The 18,840-nt window shown below is 35.4% G+C and overlaps 1 protein-coding gene across 1 annotated transcript; it reads right to left on the reverse strand.

The window, feature by feature from the left end:
- Positions 1–11,241: 11,241 nt before the first annotated feature.
- Positions 11,242–18,248, reverse strand: LOC122578600 (homeotic protein knotted-1). Its single transcript, XM_043750586.1, has 5 exons — positions 17,717–18,248; positions 17,359–17,490; positions 17,112–17,271; positions 12,182–12,438; positions 11,242–11,857 (listed from the first exon to the last, which is right to left on the reverse strand). The coding sequence occupies exons 1-5, from the start codon at positions 18,053–18,055 to the stop codon at positions 11,648–11,650; spliced, it is 1,098 nt and encodes a 365-aa protein (XP_043606521.1). The 5' UTR covers positions 18,056–18,248; the 3' UTR covers positions 11,242–11,647.
- Between the last annotated feature and the right edge of the window lie 592 nt (positions 18,249–18,840).

Below are 18,840 nucleotides of genomic sequence, written 5' to 3' on the forward strand. Positions count from 1 at the left end.
TTACCCCCTCAAATCAAATCAAAATCCAATGGTACTTTGTTGGTGTGAAAACAAGGTCATAGTGTGTTCTAATGAAGGACGAGGATTTCGTTCGCAGTCACTTTTTCATTCCACACAGAAGTTACAAGAGTCCTTCTATTTGGTCTGCTTGGCTTCACTTTCTGCATTTTGGCACCGTTGATGTTGCCCTTCTTACTCATCTACTTCTGCTTCGCTTTTCTTGTATACCAAAATCAGGTTATTCATTAATTTTGTGATTATTATCTCTTTATTGTATGATCATTTCAAGTACATACTTCTAATAATGTATTATTTTGATTGTGGATTATGAATGTCTATTACGTAAAGTACCAAACGGATGGAAGTTATTGGCCTCTTGCACGCAATGCCACAATATTTTCTCTAAGATTGACACAAGTAGTAGCTGGAAAATACTGTTGGGATGAAAAAGTCAAGCAGCGCATCAACCTCCACCATCCCGTTGATCATCTGCACGGCCCTTTTTAACGTTTTCAGCAAGAATAGATTTCTACCCCTTTTTAAAAACAGAGCCAATACTAGTAAGTTGACATGATGTAACTATATTTTTCCTGCTCCCTTGTGGTGCATTTGTCTTCTTTATTGATATGTTGTATTCTGTATGCTAATAAGTATTATTTTTTTAAACGGCATTCTGTATGCATATAGGTTGCAATTGAAATGGACCGTGATAATGAACGTAATGGAAAGCTACAAGCAATGGTTGAGAATCTGCCAGAAGCATATAATCAGTTTGAATTATGCGAAGATCAAATGCTGCCAAAAGGAGGAGATACGCCAAAATCCAAAAAAGGTAGCAACGAAAGTCTTAAAGATCTGGAGATTGTGAAACCGGGTAGTCCTCCTACAGAGGAAGAATCTCCCTCTCTAGCTCCACCTCAACTCGAACCTGAACCTGAACCAAAGATTGTATCTACCACGTAGGCATTCGAATGTATGAGGCTTTCATTGCAACCCGAACCAAAGCTTGTATCTATATGGGATGTTGTACAGAAAATTGTATATGTCATGTGTATATACCTAAAACTTTGTTCTATTTCTTATATCATATCCTTTTATGTGAGGTAGTCATATCAGAAGACTTGTATTACTTCACAGTAGGGTTTTCATCATTTGTATAGAAATGTATCCATTTCCGTTTGTTATAGCCTTTTAAATTTTAGTTATATGTGTTAACTCTAAGAAAGGGGAAAAAAAAGAAAAATCTTTTATACTTTTCAACAGCATCTTCATTTACATCTCTATGGTTATAATCATTTGGTTTCAACTAAACTTGTGTTGCATTTGCCAAGGACCTTTGCCATAAGCTAGTTCCTTAGACCTTGAACACGAAGCTGCCACATAGAGGTATTTAATCTAGATAGATAGTTTATTGAGCAGGCTTTCATGTCTTTTACCTTTTTCTATGCCGTTTGTCAGGCATCAAAATTTTATCTTTTTTGTGTGTTTTTAATTCTAGACGTACATACAAAGGCGGTTCGACATGGTTGGTACCCAGGTCCAAGGACCTAAGTTTGAAAGGAAATTTCTTTAACAAACATATAAAATATTAAGTTTGGACATATGTTATCTAAAAGACAATATCAAGTTTTGGCAATGCTATTCAAGTTACAACATAATTCAAAGTCTTAATATTATTCCATACAATTAACATTGATAACGTACAGTTTTATTCAATAACCTTAGCATCATATTTGACAATAAAAGTGAAGAGGATAAAAATTTGAGTTTTATTGATATTTATGTTAAAAGCATAGCTTTGGAATACGTTATTCAAAGAAGCTAGCTTGTCATCTAATTTTTTTAAAAACAAGCATAGTTTGAGAAATTGTTTCCATTACCTAAAAACTTTCGTCTATTTTTAATATCATATCCTTTTATTTGATGTAGTTATATCACAAGACTTGAATTATTCTACAGTATGGTTTTCACCATTGTTATTGAATCATATCCATTTCGGTTTGTTATAGCCCCTTTAAATTCTAATTATAATCTGTTAACTGTAAAATGAAAAAGTCCAATCTTTATATTATACTTATTTGATTTTCAATAATGTTTGTACAGCCAATTAGGTTAAGGGGGTTTTGGGGTAATTTGATGGATCGAACGGCGATTCCCTGTTGGTAAGAGTTTTTCTCCCTTGTACGCCGGTTTGGATGTGTCTAGATCTCTTTTTGGTTTTTCTAGAGGTCTAGTATATATTTTCACCCGTGATGATAATGATCATTTAGGGTGTTTTTGTGATGAGTGAATATATCTATGATTTTGGGTTTTCCCCCTTTTGTGATGAGTGAATACATCTATAATTCAAGTATCTTGTTTACCTTAGATGGGTTTGTTTGGATCCCCTTATCTGAGATATAATATCCTAGGAACTTTCCAGCTTACATTCCAAAAGAGCATTTTTTGGGGTTGAGCTTCATTTTTATCTTCCGTAGTGTGTCAAAGGTTTCTTGGATGTCTTCAAGTAGTTCTTCCTCCGTTCTGCTTTCGATGACCATGTCATCTACGTAGACCTCTAGATTACGCCCAATTTGCTTGTGGAATGCTTTGTCTACGAGTCGCTGATAACTTGCTCCTGCGTTTTTTAGTCCAAATGGCATCTTTGTGTAACAGAATGTTCCTTTGCTTATATGAAAGGATGTCTTTTCTTCGTCCTCCTTGGCCATTTGTATTTGATGATATCCTTTATAGGCATCTAGGAAACACTTCCATTTGTGTTTTGCTAAAGATTCGACTTTCCAATCTATTTCTGGTAACGGGTAACAGTCTTTTGGGCATACCTTATTTATATCTGTAAAATCTACGCACATTCTCCAGCCTCCGTCTCCCTGTTTTACCATTACTGGATTTGCAATCCACGTAGGATACGTGGCTTCTCTTATGATTCCTGCTTTTACCAGTTCATCTACTTCTTTACATGTTGCCTCATCTCTGTCGTTTGATAAACTTCTTTTCTTTTGCCGTATGGGTTCCATACTTTTCCGTTCATTCAGCCTGTGCTCCGTAACGAAGGTTTGTTCCCCCACACTGAGTATCCTGGGGACCCCTGCCATATCCGCATATTCCCATGCGAATATGTTGATGTTTTGTTTTAATAGTTTTTGTAATTTCTTTTTGAAATTTTATGGCAGCCCTTTCCCTATGGTAATTAGTTTATCAGGAAAAGTTGGGTTCACGAGTACCTTGTCATTGTCTTGAGTTTGATCGTTTTTGCTGGTTGCCTTCGTTTCTTCTGGTTCCTGCTTTGACTTTTTGACCTCACTAATTTGCTTTATCTGATCGTAGCTTGATTTTATCATTCCCACGCCTGATTTTGTTTGGAACAATACCATGGCGTGGACTGCGGAAGGTACCATCTCCATCCATTGAATTGTTGGCCTTGCTAGGAGAAGGTTGTATGCTGAGAGTGCTCGTACTACAGTGAAAGGGTTTCTGTTCGTTAGAACGGAGGGTTCCTGATGCAGGCCCAAGCCCAACCATTGAGGACCAGACCCTTTTGTATTTAGAAAATCAAGACAAAAAGAGGCCACCACAAAAATGGGCATAACTTTTGCTAGAAGGCTCCGTTTTAGGCGCGTGACCAGTCAAAACGACCGCAGAAACGAGACGCATCAAGTTGCAAACGCCAAAGGCAGTTTGGTCGACCTTCGAGCCCCGAAATGGCCTTTTTCTGTGAGTTTTGGACCATTTTGTATGTTTTTTCGGTTTTTTTGGACTTTCTTTTGGTTATAACTTTCGGCCCACTTGTATTTTAGGGCCCATTTAAATTTTGCAGCTTTATTTATATGTATCTGGACATGGGGAAATGATTAGTTTATGATAAATCAAAAATTCATTTTTTCCCTATTCACAATGTGTGTTTAGTGTGAGAATCCAGATTATCGGTATTCAATCTGAATCAACGATAATTTGAAGAATTGTTTTCCGGGTATTCTTTGAATCAACGGAATCAATTAGTTATCTTAAATTTCCGTCTGCGTCAATTGGTATCAGAGCCGAATCCCTGGTCGATATGGCTCCCAGGAGAACAAGAAATGTTAATGATGTCCATGAGCAAGATTTAGAGCAACGTGTTATGGGAAGGATGGAGGAACGGTTGGATCGATTTGCTGGTGATCTAATAGAACGGATAAATGTTATAATGAATCAGCCTAAGCGTCGCAATCGTGATCGTCCAGAAGAAGAAGAAGAAAATCCGTTCGGTGGTGGTAGTGACCGTTCATCTTCTGATGATGAACCAGAGGCAAATCAACGGGGTAATAACAACCATTGGGAGTCTGGAATAAGAACCAGTATTCCTGAGTTTGATGGTGACACTCTGAACCCAGAAAATTTCATTGATTGGCTTGTTGTTGTTGAAGAAGTTTTCGAATTTAAGGGGGTTCCAGATGACAAGAAAGTCTCGTTGGTCGCTACTAGGCTTCGTGGTAGGGCATCTGCTTGGTGGCAACAAATGAAACTTACAAGGGAGAGGGTTGGAAAGTCAAAAGTTAGAACCTGGGAGAAGATGAAGAAGTGTATGAGGGCCAATTTTATTCCTCATAATTATCGACGTTTAATGTACCAGCGGTTACAGAATCTGAAACAGGGTTCCAAATTTGTTGAAGATTACACCACTGAATTCTATCAATTAATTGCAAGAAATGATATTCAAGAGACTGAAGAACAACTTGTGTCTCGATATATTGGCGGGTTGAGGGTCCAGATTATGGACTTTGTTAACATGTTTGATCCTGTAACTCTTTCTGAAGCACATCAACGTGCTCTAGTATATGAGAAACAGAACCGACGGGTTGGTGGTTCATCTTTTGGCGTATCAGGAGGTAGTTCAGGTTCGGGTCCCTCGTCATCTCGTTTTGTCCTTAATCAAGCAAAACAAAGTGGTGGCAATACTGCACCAGTTTCAAAAGGGGCTAGTACTAGTGGCTTAAAGTGTTTTAATTGCGGTGAGTCTGGCCATCGCCAGTCAGAATGTAGGAATCCCAAGAAAAAGAATTTGTATGTTGAACCAGATGATTGGGAAGATGATGGTGATGAGGCCCCAGTGTTTGATGAGGGCGATGAGTATGAAGAAGTAGAGGTTGCTGGAGATGTAGGAGTGAGTTTGGTGGTTAGGAGATTAAGAAGTAGAGGTTGCTGGAGATGAGGATGACTGGCTTAGACATAACATCTTTCATTCAACATGTACCGTGTTGGGAAAAGTTTGCTCTTTTGTTGTTGATCCAGGAAGTTGTGATAACTTGGTTTCCGATGAGGCTGTCAAGAAGTTGGCCTTGAAAACCGAAAATCACTCTAAGCCTTACAAGCTTCAGTGGCTTAAGAAAGGAGGCGAGGTAACAGTATCTAAACGTTCTCTTGTTTCTTTTTCTATTGGTAAGCAATATAAAGATGATGTTTGGTGTGATGTAGTTCCCATGGATGCATGTCATTTGTTGTTAGGTAGGCCTTGGGAATATGATCGTAATGTAGAACATAATGGGCGAAAAAATACTTATAGTTTCCTGTTTGATAATGTGAAGATCACTTGTTGCCTAGCAAGCCTAAGGTTGTAGCCAATAAACACACTGGCACCCTGTTAACTCTCTCTCAATTTGAGGACGAGTTAGAGGAGGACGATGATATCTTTGTGTTGACAGGAAAAGAAGTGGTTGAAGATGGCAACGTTCCTGATGCCATGGTTCCTCTACTTGAGGAATATTCAGATGTATTTCCTGACAAGTTGCCTGATGGATTGCCACCTTTGCGTGACATCCAACATCATATTGATTTGGAGCCTGGTTCACAGTTTCCTAACAGGCCACATTATAGGATGAGCCCAGGTGAACATGAAGAATTGCGTAGACAGGTTGAGGAGTTGGTTTCTAAAGGCCATGTTCGTGAAAGTATGAGTCCTTGTGCTGTTCCTGCCCTATTAACTCCAAAGAAAGATGGCACTTGGCGTATGTATGTTGATAGTCGAGCCATCAACAAGATTACTGTGAGGTATAGATTTTGATAATTCCCCGACTTGATGATTTGCTTGATCAGATCAGTGGTGCTACTATTTTTACAAAGTTAGATTTGAAAAGTGGGTATTATCAAAATTCGAATTAGACCAGGTGATGAATGGAAAACTGCCTTTAAGACTCGTGAAGGATTGTATGAATGGTTGGTGATGCCCTTTGGTTTATCAAACGCACCTAGTACTTTTATGCGTGTGATGAATCAGTTGCTCAGGCCTTTTATTGGCAAGTTTGTGGTTGTGTATTTTGATGATATTTTTATTTATAGTGCTTCTTTTGATGAGCATGTCATGCATGTCAAGGAAGTTTTGGCCTTACTTCGCAGGGATAAGTTTTATGCAGCAACAAAAAAGTGTGTGTTCATGACCCCTAAAGTCTTGTTTTTAGGGTATATTGTTTCTGGTAATGGGATACAAGTGGATGAATCTAAAGTAGCAGCAGTTCAAAACTGGCCAACTCCTACTACCATTACTGAAGTTCGTAGTTTTCATGGGCTTGCTTCGTTTTATAGGAGGTTCATTCCTCATTTCAGTTCTATTATGGCTTCAGTGACAGATTGCATGAAGGGGAAGTCATTTGTATGGACAGAAAAGGCAGAGTTGGCTTTTCAATCTATCAAAGTCAAGCTCACTACAACACCCATTCTGGTATTGCCTGACTTTTCCCAAGTTTTTGAACTTCATACTGATGCTTCAAAGGTTGGAATTGGTGGAGTTCTTAGTCAGGGTGGTAGGCCTGTTGCTTATTTTAGTGAAAAATTGAGTGGACCAAAATTGAGGTATAGCACTTATGATTTGGAGTTTTATGCAGTGGTCCAAGCTGTAAAGCATTGGCGTCATTATTTGTTTCATAAGGAGTTTGTCTTGTTCACTGATCATGACTCATTAAGGCATATACGCACACAAGATAAAGTGTCTCATAGGCATGGGCGTTGGTAGGCATTTCTTGAAAAGTTTACTTTTGTTGTCAAGCACAAAACTGGTGTGTCTAATAGAGTTGTTGATGCATTAAGCCGGAGGAGCAATCTGCTTGTATCTGTAAGAGTTGATGTGCCTGGTGTAGATTTTATCCGTGAGGAGTTAATTATTGACCCATATTTTTCAATTATTATGCAGGATGTGCAATCTGGGCAGAAATCAAAATTTTTGATACATGATGGCTTTCTTTTCAAGGGGAATCAGTTATGTATTCCTGATTCTAGTCTTCGCTTGAAGATTATTAAGGAGTTACATGGTGAAGGACATGTTGGTCATGATCTTACTTTACAGTTGGTGCAAACTTCTTATTTTTGGCCTACTATGAGGAAAGAAGTTGACCGTTATGTCAAACGGTGTCGTATTTGTTAGGTTTCTAAAGGCACAACTACTAATGCCGGTCTTTATATGCCTTTGCCTATTCCTTCACAGCCATAGGTTGATATTAGCATGGATTTTGTATTGGGGTTGCCTCGTACTTAGAGAGGTAATGATTCTATATTTGCTGTTGTTGATCGGTTTTCCAAGATGGTTCATTTTATTCCTTGCAAGAAGACAACTGATGTTGTGAATGTTGCACAACTTTTCTTTCATGATGTGTATCTATTGCATGCTTTGCCTACTTCTATTGTTTCTGATCGGGATACCCGGTTTTTGAGTCACTTTTGGCGTAGTTTATGGAGGATGGTAAATACTCAGCTCAAGTTCAGTAGTGCTTATCACCCACAGACTGATGGGCAAACCGAAGTTGTTAATCGCTCACTTGGTAATTTATTGAAGTGTTTAGTTGGTGATCATGTCAAGGCATGGGATCAAAAGTTGTGTCAAGCTGAGTTTGCTCATAATCATGCTATGAATCGAAGTACCGGTTTCAGTCCATTTCAGGTCGTTTATCCATTTCAGCCCAGAGGACCGCTTGATTTAATGTTACTTCCTGTTTCTGGCTCTGTTCCCAAGAAGGTCCAAGATTTTGTAGAGGGGTTACATGAAGTTCACAAGACTGTTCATGACAATTTGAGTAAAGCCAATGCAAAGTACAAACAGGCTGCAGATCAAAAGCGTAGGCATGTTGATTTTGAGGAAGGTGAGTTTGTTTGGGCTGTTTTAACTAAAGATCGCTTTTCAGTTGGAGAGTACAACAAGCTTTCAGCCAAGAAGATTGGACCTGTTGAAATTGTGTAGAAGATTAGTCCCAATGCTTATCGTCTAAAGCTGCCTAGCCATATTCGTTGTTCAGACGTGTTTAATGTGAAGCATTTGCTGCCTTATCATGGTGAATCTTCAGATGATGATGTTGATGTGAATTCGAGGGCGAATTTTGTTTACCCAGGAGGGAATGATGTAGGCCCAAGCCCAACCATTGAGGACCAAACTCTTTTGTTTTTAGAAAATCAAGACAAAAAGAGGCCACCACAAAAATGTGCATAACTTTTGCTAGAAGGCTCCGTTTTGGGCGTGTGACCAGTCAAAACGACCGCAGAAACGAGACGCATCAAGTTGCAAACGCCAAAGGCAGTTTGGTCGACCTTCAAGCCCCAAAATGGCCCTTTTCTATGAGTTTTGGACCATTTTGTATGTTTTTTCGGTTTTTTTGGACTTTCTTTTGGTTATAACTTTCGGCCCACTTGTATTTTATGGCCCATTTAAATTTTGCAGCTTTATTTATATGTATCTGGACATGGGAAAATGATCAGTTTATGATAAATCAAAAATTCATTTTTTCCCTATTCACAATGTGTGTTTAGTGTGAGAATCCAGATTATCGGTATTCAATCTAAATCAACGATAATTTGAAGAATTGTTTTTCGGGTATTCTTTGAATCAACGGAATCAATTAGTTATCTTAAATTTCCGTCTGCGTCAGTTCCCCAGGGTGACATCAAGATCTATTTCTCCTAGGGGCCACACGCGGTTTCCGGCGATTCCTGCGAGTGGACCTTTGGGGTTTGTCATTCTTGCCTTTATCGCCTCTGGTAATTGCAGGAAGCAATTTACATATATAATGTCGCATTCGCTTCCATTGTCGATATATAATCTTCATACCGAAATATCAAATATCTGTGCTTGTATTATTAGCGGATCTTTACTAGCTTTTTTGTTTCCCAATGCGGGAAAACATAGATCTCTTGATGGGATTTGTGAGTCTTCTAGATCTTTCCGTTTCGCGTTTGCTTTGCCAGTTTCTGTGCCAGCATACATTATTGGGGTTTGAGTATCATAACAGGGAATCTGAACGCTCTTGTTTGGTGTTTGAGAAATTTTTTTTCGGGTTTTAACCTTTTTTCGTGTAGATTGTGGTGATGAGTAGCGGTTGTCCCGTGGATGGCGCCAATTGTTTGTACAGCCAATTAGGTTAAGGGGGTTTTGGGGTGATTTGATGGATCGAACGGCGATTCCCTATTGGTAAGAGTCTTTCTCCCTTGTATGCCGGTTTGGATGTGTCTAGATCTCTTTTGGGTTTTTCCAGAGGTCTAGTATATATTTTCACCCGTGATGATAATGATCATTTAGGGTTTTTTTGTGATGAGTGAATATATCTACGATTTAGGGTTTTCCCTCTTTTATAGTGGCTTTTCGTGGAGAGTAGGTCACCATACGCGTTTCTTATCTTTGGCAACAATTTCCTTTATTTAAGGAAGTGATATGATCATATCCTTTTTATGTTTATCTCTTATAACCCAAGTTGCGTGATACCCTGGGTAGCTTCTTAGCCTTCTCAGGGTAAGGCTTTATCCTAGGTGACAGTGGATACACCATCAAGCCCCCAGACTAATAATATGATGTGCTAAGATCGTGTTGTTAGTCTTCGCCTAAGAGTTAATCCTGGGAGTCTATTGTCTTCTAGAAGGCCTTTAAGAGGGGTAATTTTGGACGAAATTGAATCTTTAATGGGCCTTTTTGTAAATCGGTGGCAATGTATCTCGTATCCTAATATAAGGTGAGCAATTGGATCTAATTCATTGTTTTTCGCTTTTTGTGGTAGGTTTCTTGAATAAATGAAGTGGGGTTACCGGAGAAAAAGATGAGTGTTTTCTGCAAGCATGGCCGGATAAAAACCATTGGCCAAAAGTTTAAGCTTTGTGCGAGGTCGTATTTTGATATGATAAAAATTCGCCGATTGGAGTCGGATCTGGAAACTCTGAAGCGACGTTCTGAAGATGGTAGCGCGTTCCAAGGTTTGGTCTCTGTTTCTGCTAATGATCGTCCCTCCGATACCCAAAGTTTGAAGCGCGTTCTTGATATGAAAGATGTCCGGCTGCATATTGCTCGAGATGGGATGGTGAGTAGAGAAAATCAGGTCCAACTTCTTCTATGTGAATTATCATTTTTTCAGGTTAAGCATAAGAAGGTAATGACGGAAGTAATTCCTTTTGTGCATTATTTGACCAAGATGAATCCGCTGTCCGGGAAGTCTCTCGTTGACAAAGTTGCTCGTGAGGATTTTGATATTTATAAGATATGCCCGGATTCGTCATTCAGGTCATAATTTTATATTCGGACTCTTTATCCGGTTTAAAGTTAATTATCGGGTTTTTGTTACCCGTTTCGTAATTCCAGTTCTTGGATTCTTTGTCCAAGTTATGATTCCGACGACTGTAGCCGTGCTTTTCTTATCTTTGGCAATGATTTCCTTTATTTAAGGAAGTGGTATGATCATATCCTATTTATGTTTATCTCCTATAACCCGAGCTGCGTGATACCCTGGGTAGCTTCTTAGCCTTCTCAGGGTAAGGCTTTATCTTAGGTGATGGTGGATACACCATCAAATAACAACTTCATTTTTATCTCTATTTTTATAATGGATTTCGTTTATGTACGAATAAACAGATTTAAAACAAATTAAAAGATCAAAACACTAGGCCAAAAACAAATTAGATTTGTTCAAATCCAAAATTAAGAAATGGAAAATGATTAATCCTCTAAACCAATCTTTCTAAAAATCCTCCTATTATATGATCATGACACTTGATGGAATCAAAAGATGAGATTAAGAGAGAGATTGAATGGATTACACTTGTCTTGATTTAAGATTTTTAGAAGGATTATTAGACTATTTATTAGAAGATCTACCTAGCTTTGGTAGATTTCCCCCAACTGATGAGTACACTACTTGCAAATCCGTCCTGAAAATTTCAATCATAACTTGAACATGGATGGATGCCAGGAACAAAAGATTAAGCTATTAGTTGAACAAATTAGGTCTTTTTATCAATAAGCACAATTTCTATTACCAATATCAAAAATAATATACACAATTCAAAACATCACCCTAGCTATTACATGCATCCAATTATTCAAAAAGATAACAATAAGTATATGCAGACCTCAGTGTGCTATATGACCTCTGGATGATTCCACACAACACTTATACTCCGTACATCTCGGTCATGCATATGGATTTTCCAAGAACAAATCAACATGTCTGAATATAATACGATATATAGGAAACAAGTGATACACAAATTATGAGATTGCACTTTCGCCGAATTACCAAAGCCTGGACTTTCCAACTTTGACCTCGTAAAAAGCATGCATACCTTTATGGCCAAACCACTAATGTATGATAGTTGCAGATCAATTAGACCTTCAATTCACCTTTTTACTCTTTTTATTTTACTTTTTAACCATCTAAGGTCCTAGTCTGTAAGGACCTTCACCCATGTAGTGGCCTTCCATATAAAGAGCGGTAGCAGGATTCTGTGGATGAAGTCCATCCATAACCATAAATTGCATATCCTCAGAAGGTTTCCAGTGTCTCTTCCTTTGGTTAATAAACCAATTATTTATTTGTTTCTGGTCTAGACCCGTTGATTCTGCCAATGCTACCTTTTCTGATTCCTATATAATCGTTAAAAAAAGAATTTAGTCACTGCAATTTGTTACATATATACAAATATTTGTATATATACAAACATTTGTATATATGGTCTCCTTTAATACATTGTATGGATATATGTCATTTCTTATTAACTAATTTACGTGTAATATATTGAAATTGTTTTACAAGAGGACTGCAGGGTTCTACTGCTCTTGAATCGTATGTAGAGGATACATATCATTTCAAGAGTATATATAATTTGTAACAGTGATACAACATAGGTGTTCATGTGGATTCTCGAATAAATGTAGGATGACATTCAGAAATAGACTAGATTTACATACCGATGGATATGGCCACTTGTAGTGCAACTCCCACCAGCTCAATAGCTTTTGCCGGGCTTCTTTGGGAAGTTTCCCTTTCTTCTTTTTCTTAGAAAGTTCTTGCTTGAGACTACTTAAGTAACCACTATACTTTCTCAACAAGTGATTCTTCAGTTCACGGTCCTCAGCTCGAGGATCAATTTCAGGGAGTTCTGTTTCTCCACCACTGTTTTCTTGTTCTTCATCTGATGAACCAATAACCTCGCATTTACTATCATCTGTTCAAGGACAAGAAAATAAACATTTATGCATGTTTCTGCATTTATTAGACCCTATGACCATGACCAAGACAATGTTTTGATTTGATGAAGAAACGATCATTTATAGTCGTTATGTAGTAACAATCAAATTGCCATTGATTAAACTAATCTAATAGAATGTCTAGGGGAATTGTATCAATATTGCACAAATAGAATGTTAAGTAATTATATATATCTGAGAATACAAATTAGTGATTACACTCGACTGTAAGTTGGAAAAAGAAGATATTGCATTAAACTCGACTTACTGTTGCATGTCCGTGACTGCTAAGATACTACCCGGTATTGTTCTCTTTTTGTTACTAGTAATCAACTATTGCTCTCTTTTGCATCCAGTTCATACATGTCTTAGTCTTATCTATTACGCCAGCTTGTCCATAAATTTAATATTCGTAAAACAGAACAGTCAAGAATGTAATATCTCTTTTGCAGTGAGGAAACCTTTAGCAAAATGTGGAATATGTATGTATCGATGCAAAACTACTACTACGATTGTGCAACTAGTTATCCAAAAAACGAAGTATTAGGATTGCATGTTATATATTTCTGCAATGGTGTTACATATCAAATAACTATAGCATATTGACGGCTGATTTTTAAAGAAAATACTTGTGTTTATGAGGAAAGCAAGAGAATTTCCTCTTGAAGAATGCAAGTCCCCATAAATGATATATTTATGGAGTGCAGTACTAACTTTGACCAACCCGATTTGTAATCCTTCTATATAACTATCTTATGTTGTTACTATATGCTAGCGCCTAGCTAATTTATCTTCCCTTAATGAATTAGAGCTTTGTTGCTGTTTAGATGTTTAATTTGTACTATTTTTGGTTGTTAATGGAGCATTTCCACTCTACTGAAATCCTAGCATCTGAAGTGTGTGTTTATAGTCTGCTAACTGTTTAAACTTGTCCTATTATGTTATATTGCATATTGAATTTTGAGAATCTCTATTGTAATCAATAAGTATTGATTCTAATCTATTGTATGTATCCAGTCATATCTTCGTTCAGCAAGAAGTCTCACACTAGGAGAGGGCCAATGAAGAGAGCTGCGCAAGAAGAAGGGTGGTGCGAGAATGAGCGGTCGTATTAATTTTCTAAGGGCGCGTTTTGTTCATAAAATGTGTTTAGAAGGAAAGAAAATATGCTAAAGGAATTGGAATTTGAAGAAATATTTTTTTATTTTTTTGAAGATTCAAGTGACGGACGCAATGAAATTCCTTCCACCATCCACAAAGAATGGAGATTCCATCAAATGAATGAATCTTTACATTCCAACAGAAACACACCAAGAAATGGAATTCAATTCCAGTTCCATTAAATTCTATCAGATTTTGTGAACCAAACGCGACGAAAGAGTCATTGAGTGATACATATAGAGCATAGTAATAGGTCAAATTTGCTATTATGGGTGTGCGACCATAGTATGTTACGTACTGACGAGATTGGATGATAGGAATATGATGCCGATTTGAGAGTACAAAACTTATACACGGCATGTATCAATATGAATCTTCACAAAAGCAATACAATTTAGGTTTAATACGCAAATTCAAACCAATGTATGCTTACAAACATGCATGTTTGACTTGATCGAGCACATTCTTAAGCATGCAATCAGGATCGATAACTGGAAGTCTGGAAATAATCATATACGAAAAACTTACCACATTTAAAAAGTAGAAAACTGTATCAATAACGAAACCAAAAGTCATGTGGACAATAATAGTATACAAGACAAATAAAATAAAAATCATAGAAATAAATATGAAAAGAATTCATTCAATATTTCAAAAAGGGAACATGGAAATGGTGTAGCACTGAAATGAACAGCATCCTATGTCTCCATCATACCCAGTTTTCAATGTTCCTCAAAGCTACCAAAATTATTCCTCATATAAAAACCGATAAGTGATCTATGGTTTTATACAACGGAACAAAATTGTGGTGCATGTATACTAAAACACTAGCATATATAATAACTATGGTATAATATCACTATATTTTAGTACATTGTAGGATATAGGGTAACACTACGATGATAACAAGTTGAAAATAACACGGTGAAAATATTTAAAAACTACATTTTGATGAATTAAAAGTCCATAAAATTAACATAGTGCATAACTAATTAATATCATTATTTACGTGTTTTACAACACATTGATAAGTCAAAATCAAAAAAATTACGTTTTTTGTTGGATGCATCATTTTGATGAATATGCATCCAAGAATGGATGCACAAAACAAAAAACATGATTTTCTCGATTTTGAGAGACCAATGTGTTGTTAAACACTTAAATAATGATAATTAGTTATGCACTATGTTAGTTTTATGGACTTTTAATGCATCAAAATGTAGTTTTTAAATGTTCTCACCGTGTTCTTATTTTAAGATTATTCTTATTTGATTGTCCCCGTATGATATATATATATATATATATATATATTAGGTAAAATTAAAATGAATATTATTCATGTAGGGGTTGGGTATTGTAAAACAAGTATTAAAGTAAAACAAATAAGACAAGATCTTGACTCTTAGATCATGGTTAAATTGATGCACGAAGATTCACGAAGCAATTGATGTACAATGATTTTCATGATGCACAGTGATTATCACTGAAGAAAAACATATTATTTTATTTGTTTTACTTTAATAGTTGTTTTATTTTACCTAAAACCTATTCATGTATAATTTAATCAGTTTATATGTGAATGAATATGAACACATATGTCATAATCTGCATATGAACATTTTAATTAAAATATTTCTCATATGAGCATTTTCTTATAGGATTATAGGATTACACCAAAGCTAATATACACATTTAGTTTTCTAAGGTTAAGATTAGTATAGTGAATAAAACTAATTTAAATACTAATTGATCATAAAGGACGTTATAAAATGACTTGAAATTTTCACACAAAAGTCACAGAATAAAAGATTATGATCAGAAACACAATACTATAACATTTCTATTCTCTCGAGGTAGACATAATTAAAGAGCTTCGGGAATGAATGATTTCACATGTGGAGTATTATATTACGTGTACTGTTACTAAACAACAATTATTGTCTGAAAATTATGAATAATGCAGCAGCGTGATCAAGCCACAACTTTAGTGTGTATTTTACGATAAATTAATGACTAGTCTTAATTGATTAAGTGCTATCACTTCTACTCTTACGAAGTTACAACTTACAACTATGAATTTTTACCCTTAATTAAACTTTAATAAAAATATAATGAAAAAAAAAGGACAATACAGTAGCATAAATCAAAGAGAAAATAAAATATTAAATACAAGAACCACCGGATCGGAGCTAGCACATCACTAAGTAAACAAAAAATATGTTTGTTATTTATCGTGAAATATATAAACAAAAGCATTACATATTAATAACATAATACTTAGCCTGTCGAATGATTTTAAACATAATAACCAACAAATTACTCATTGATCGATAAAAAAAAAACATGTTATTGAATTTGTTTTCCATCGTTTGGGGTTTTCAAATAAACATGTGATTTTTGTCTTAATTAAAAAACATTTCAATTTGATTAAAAAAAACAATTCAAGTTGGGGTGTTATAAGCATTATTGTTAATGTCACAAAATCTTGAGAAGATAATGATTGGCCATATAAATAAGTAATACAAGTTGAGTGTTACTTCCCATACTTTGTCGTTATTTCTAATTAGGGTTTGTTTTTTAGCATTATTTATTATAATTATTTATAAACAAATATATATTAATTTCTTAAACTCATGAGTGAGAGTTGAGTTAGATATACGGTAACAGTAGCAGAAGAATGTGGGTAGTTTTATATCATAAGTTTGTGCTATAGTAAAGTTGAGTCAAAATATTTTTTTCTTCTTTAACTTAACTTGCCTTCAACTGAAGAGACCAATGACTGATCGACAGTCCTACCATAAATAGCTGGATTTGACAGTAAACAAACTCCCAGTCTCTTTTAGTATTTCCATAAACTTCGTACATTAAAACTCATTAATGATATTTTTTTATATATATATATAGTAGATGAACTCTACAATTATACTATTTGATACGCAGTATAAAAAATTAGAAAAGAGTCCCAACATAGTCTTTTTAAAAGAATTAGTACGATGATAGTTTAATTTAAAAATAAAGATTAGTTCTTATAATTTAAGATGAACAATTTAATTAAATGTTTAAAACAAAAAAACCACCCGGAAGTCCTTTTGAAAACAGTCTTATTACCTACGGTTTGAGGATGGTGTTTTACATCTAACCTCTCCATATCCTGTCTTTGACGAGATTAGGTAATTTTGAGTTGAGTTTTAATAGGAGAAAATTATATTACTCTTAGAAAAAAAACTTTAGTGATGGTGAGAAACACAACCCCATAATTTTCTTCATGGATTGAATTGTACTTGTACCAAGATCTTGAATATATTGAAGTTGAACTAAACTTCTTAAGATATTTATTATTTATAACTATTATTATCGAAAGTATACTATATAGTGTACGCAAATAAAAGTTGTTGTGCACATAAATCACATCCGTTATTATTATAATTATAATTATACAATATATATCGGACACATATATGCAAAAAAATAGAAAGAGTAGAGAGGTTACCCGGAGATACAAAGATCCGTCCGGGAGAAGCATTGGTGGAGGAAGAAGAGATCGTTAGTGTCGAAAGCTGCGATTCGATTCGTCGCATGAACTCCATGGCTTCATGTATTGGCCTTGTGAGTTCCTCTTTATACTTAATTAGCATATCATAATATGCTTCCTATAATTCATGTTAATTATGTGTCAAAACAAAACAATCATAAAATCAATAACCCCAATATACAAAACATTACTCAATTAAATATACCATGAATTGATCTAGTTCCGGATCTTTGTAGTTGTCTCTACAACCACTATTTAGTAAACTAGCCCTTTGTCTAGCTTCGTACTCTTGTCGAACTGCGGTTAGCCTCCCCGCAATCTCTGGTGGCGCTCCCACCTACAAATATGATCAAAATCTATCACAACAACAAATACTGTACCCAGTATTAAGTAGGTGTGATGTAGACAGTCTTATTTTTACCAAGGATAAAACGGTAGAAAGACTGTTTCCAAAAAGACCTCCGAGAAGTGGTAGATAAGTATCTATCAAGAGATGTATATATTTTGAATCTAAAAACAAACTTGTATATATATGTGTGTGTGAATTATCAATTTAGGCTAACCTTTTGGCAATCCATATAAGCTTGAAGAAGGTTGGAATAGTGAGGGTGTGAAATAATCTTAGCCTTTAAAGCTTCATTTTCATTTTGAAAACTCATCATAGAAGGATAATTATGGTATTTTTGGGCACTCCCACTTTCAATCTTGACAACAGGATGATGATGATGATATTGAAAATTATGAAAGCCTCCAAGATCACTTTGGTTGTCTATAGTAGTAGTAGTAGTTGTATCCGGAGCAAGAACCGATCCACCACCCGACCCATATACAAAAGTTGTAGATGTTGTACCCGTATTATTACTACTACTATTTTCTCTTATTTGGCCCATGTAATCTTCCATCACTCTAGCTAGCTAGCTCAACCAAAAGAACAAGAAACTTTGAAAAGAATGAAAAAGCTAGAAAAATATATATGAAAATGGAAACCCTAATCAAATTGAGTGAATCATATAGTAATAATAATATATATAAGAATGATGAGTTGCTCTATGTATCTATATATATAATATATTGAAATATTGTAGTTGGCTAGAGAGCTATGGTGATGGCAGTTCAGATGAGAAAAAAGGATGACAAGACGTTATTGAGGAAGAATAAAGAAGTATTAAGTGATTGTTTGACAATATTGATTATATAGGGAGAGGAGTACTATCGTTGTTGATAAGGGAGAGAGAATGCCAATCTTAATTAAGATTTGGATTAATTCTATAATTAACTACTTAACTGTTTACGTACCTAGAAATTTGATAAAGTATCATTGTTTTATGAAGTAATCAAAGAAAGATATTTTTAGTTTAATTATTTGTTTAAGTTTGTTACATTAGTTTAGAGTTTTAAATACACGAATTATTGTTGTCCGTTTTTGTCTCCCACCTTCAATTTCCATCATCTATCTCAATATCTTTTTTCTCAAGTTCTCAACATAGTTCGAATTGAATAATCATTTAGTAAAGTCTAATCGATCATTTATGAAACTAAGATTCAAAAGAACATAACAATAAAACATGTTAATTTGAGGTCATTTCATCAGGCGGTATGTACCAAAGGGGACAAGAGGGTCATTTTTTCGAAATTAAATTTTGTTAAGTAATTTTAGATTTTTCATGAATTATTAATATTTTTCTAT

Source organism: Erigeron canadensis, chromosome 8 (genome assembly GCF_010389155.1).
Source record: "Erigeron canadensis isolate Cc75 chromosome 8, C_canadensis_v1, whole genome shotgun sequence".
NCBI classification, from domain to species: Eukaryota; Viridiplantae; Streptophyta; class Magnoliopsida; order Asterales; family Asteraceae; genus Erigeron; species Erigeron canadensis.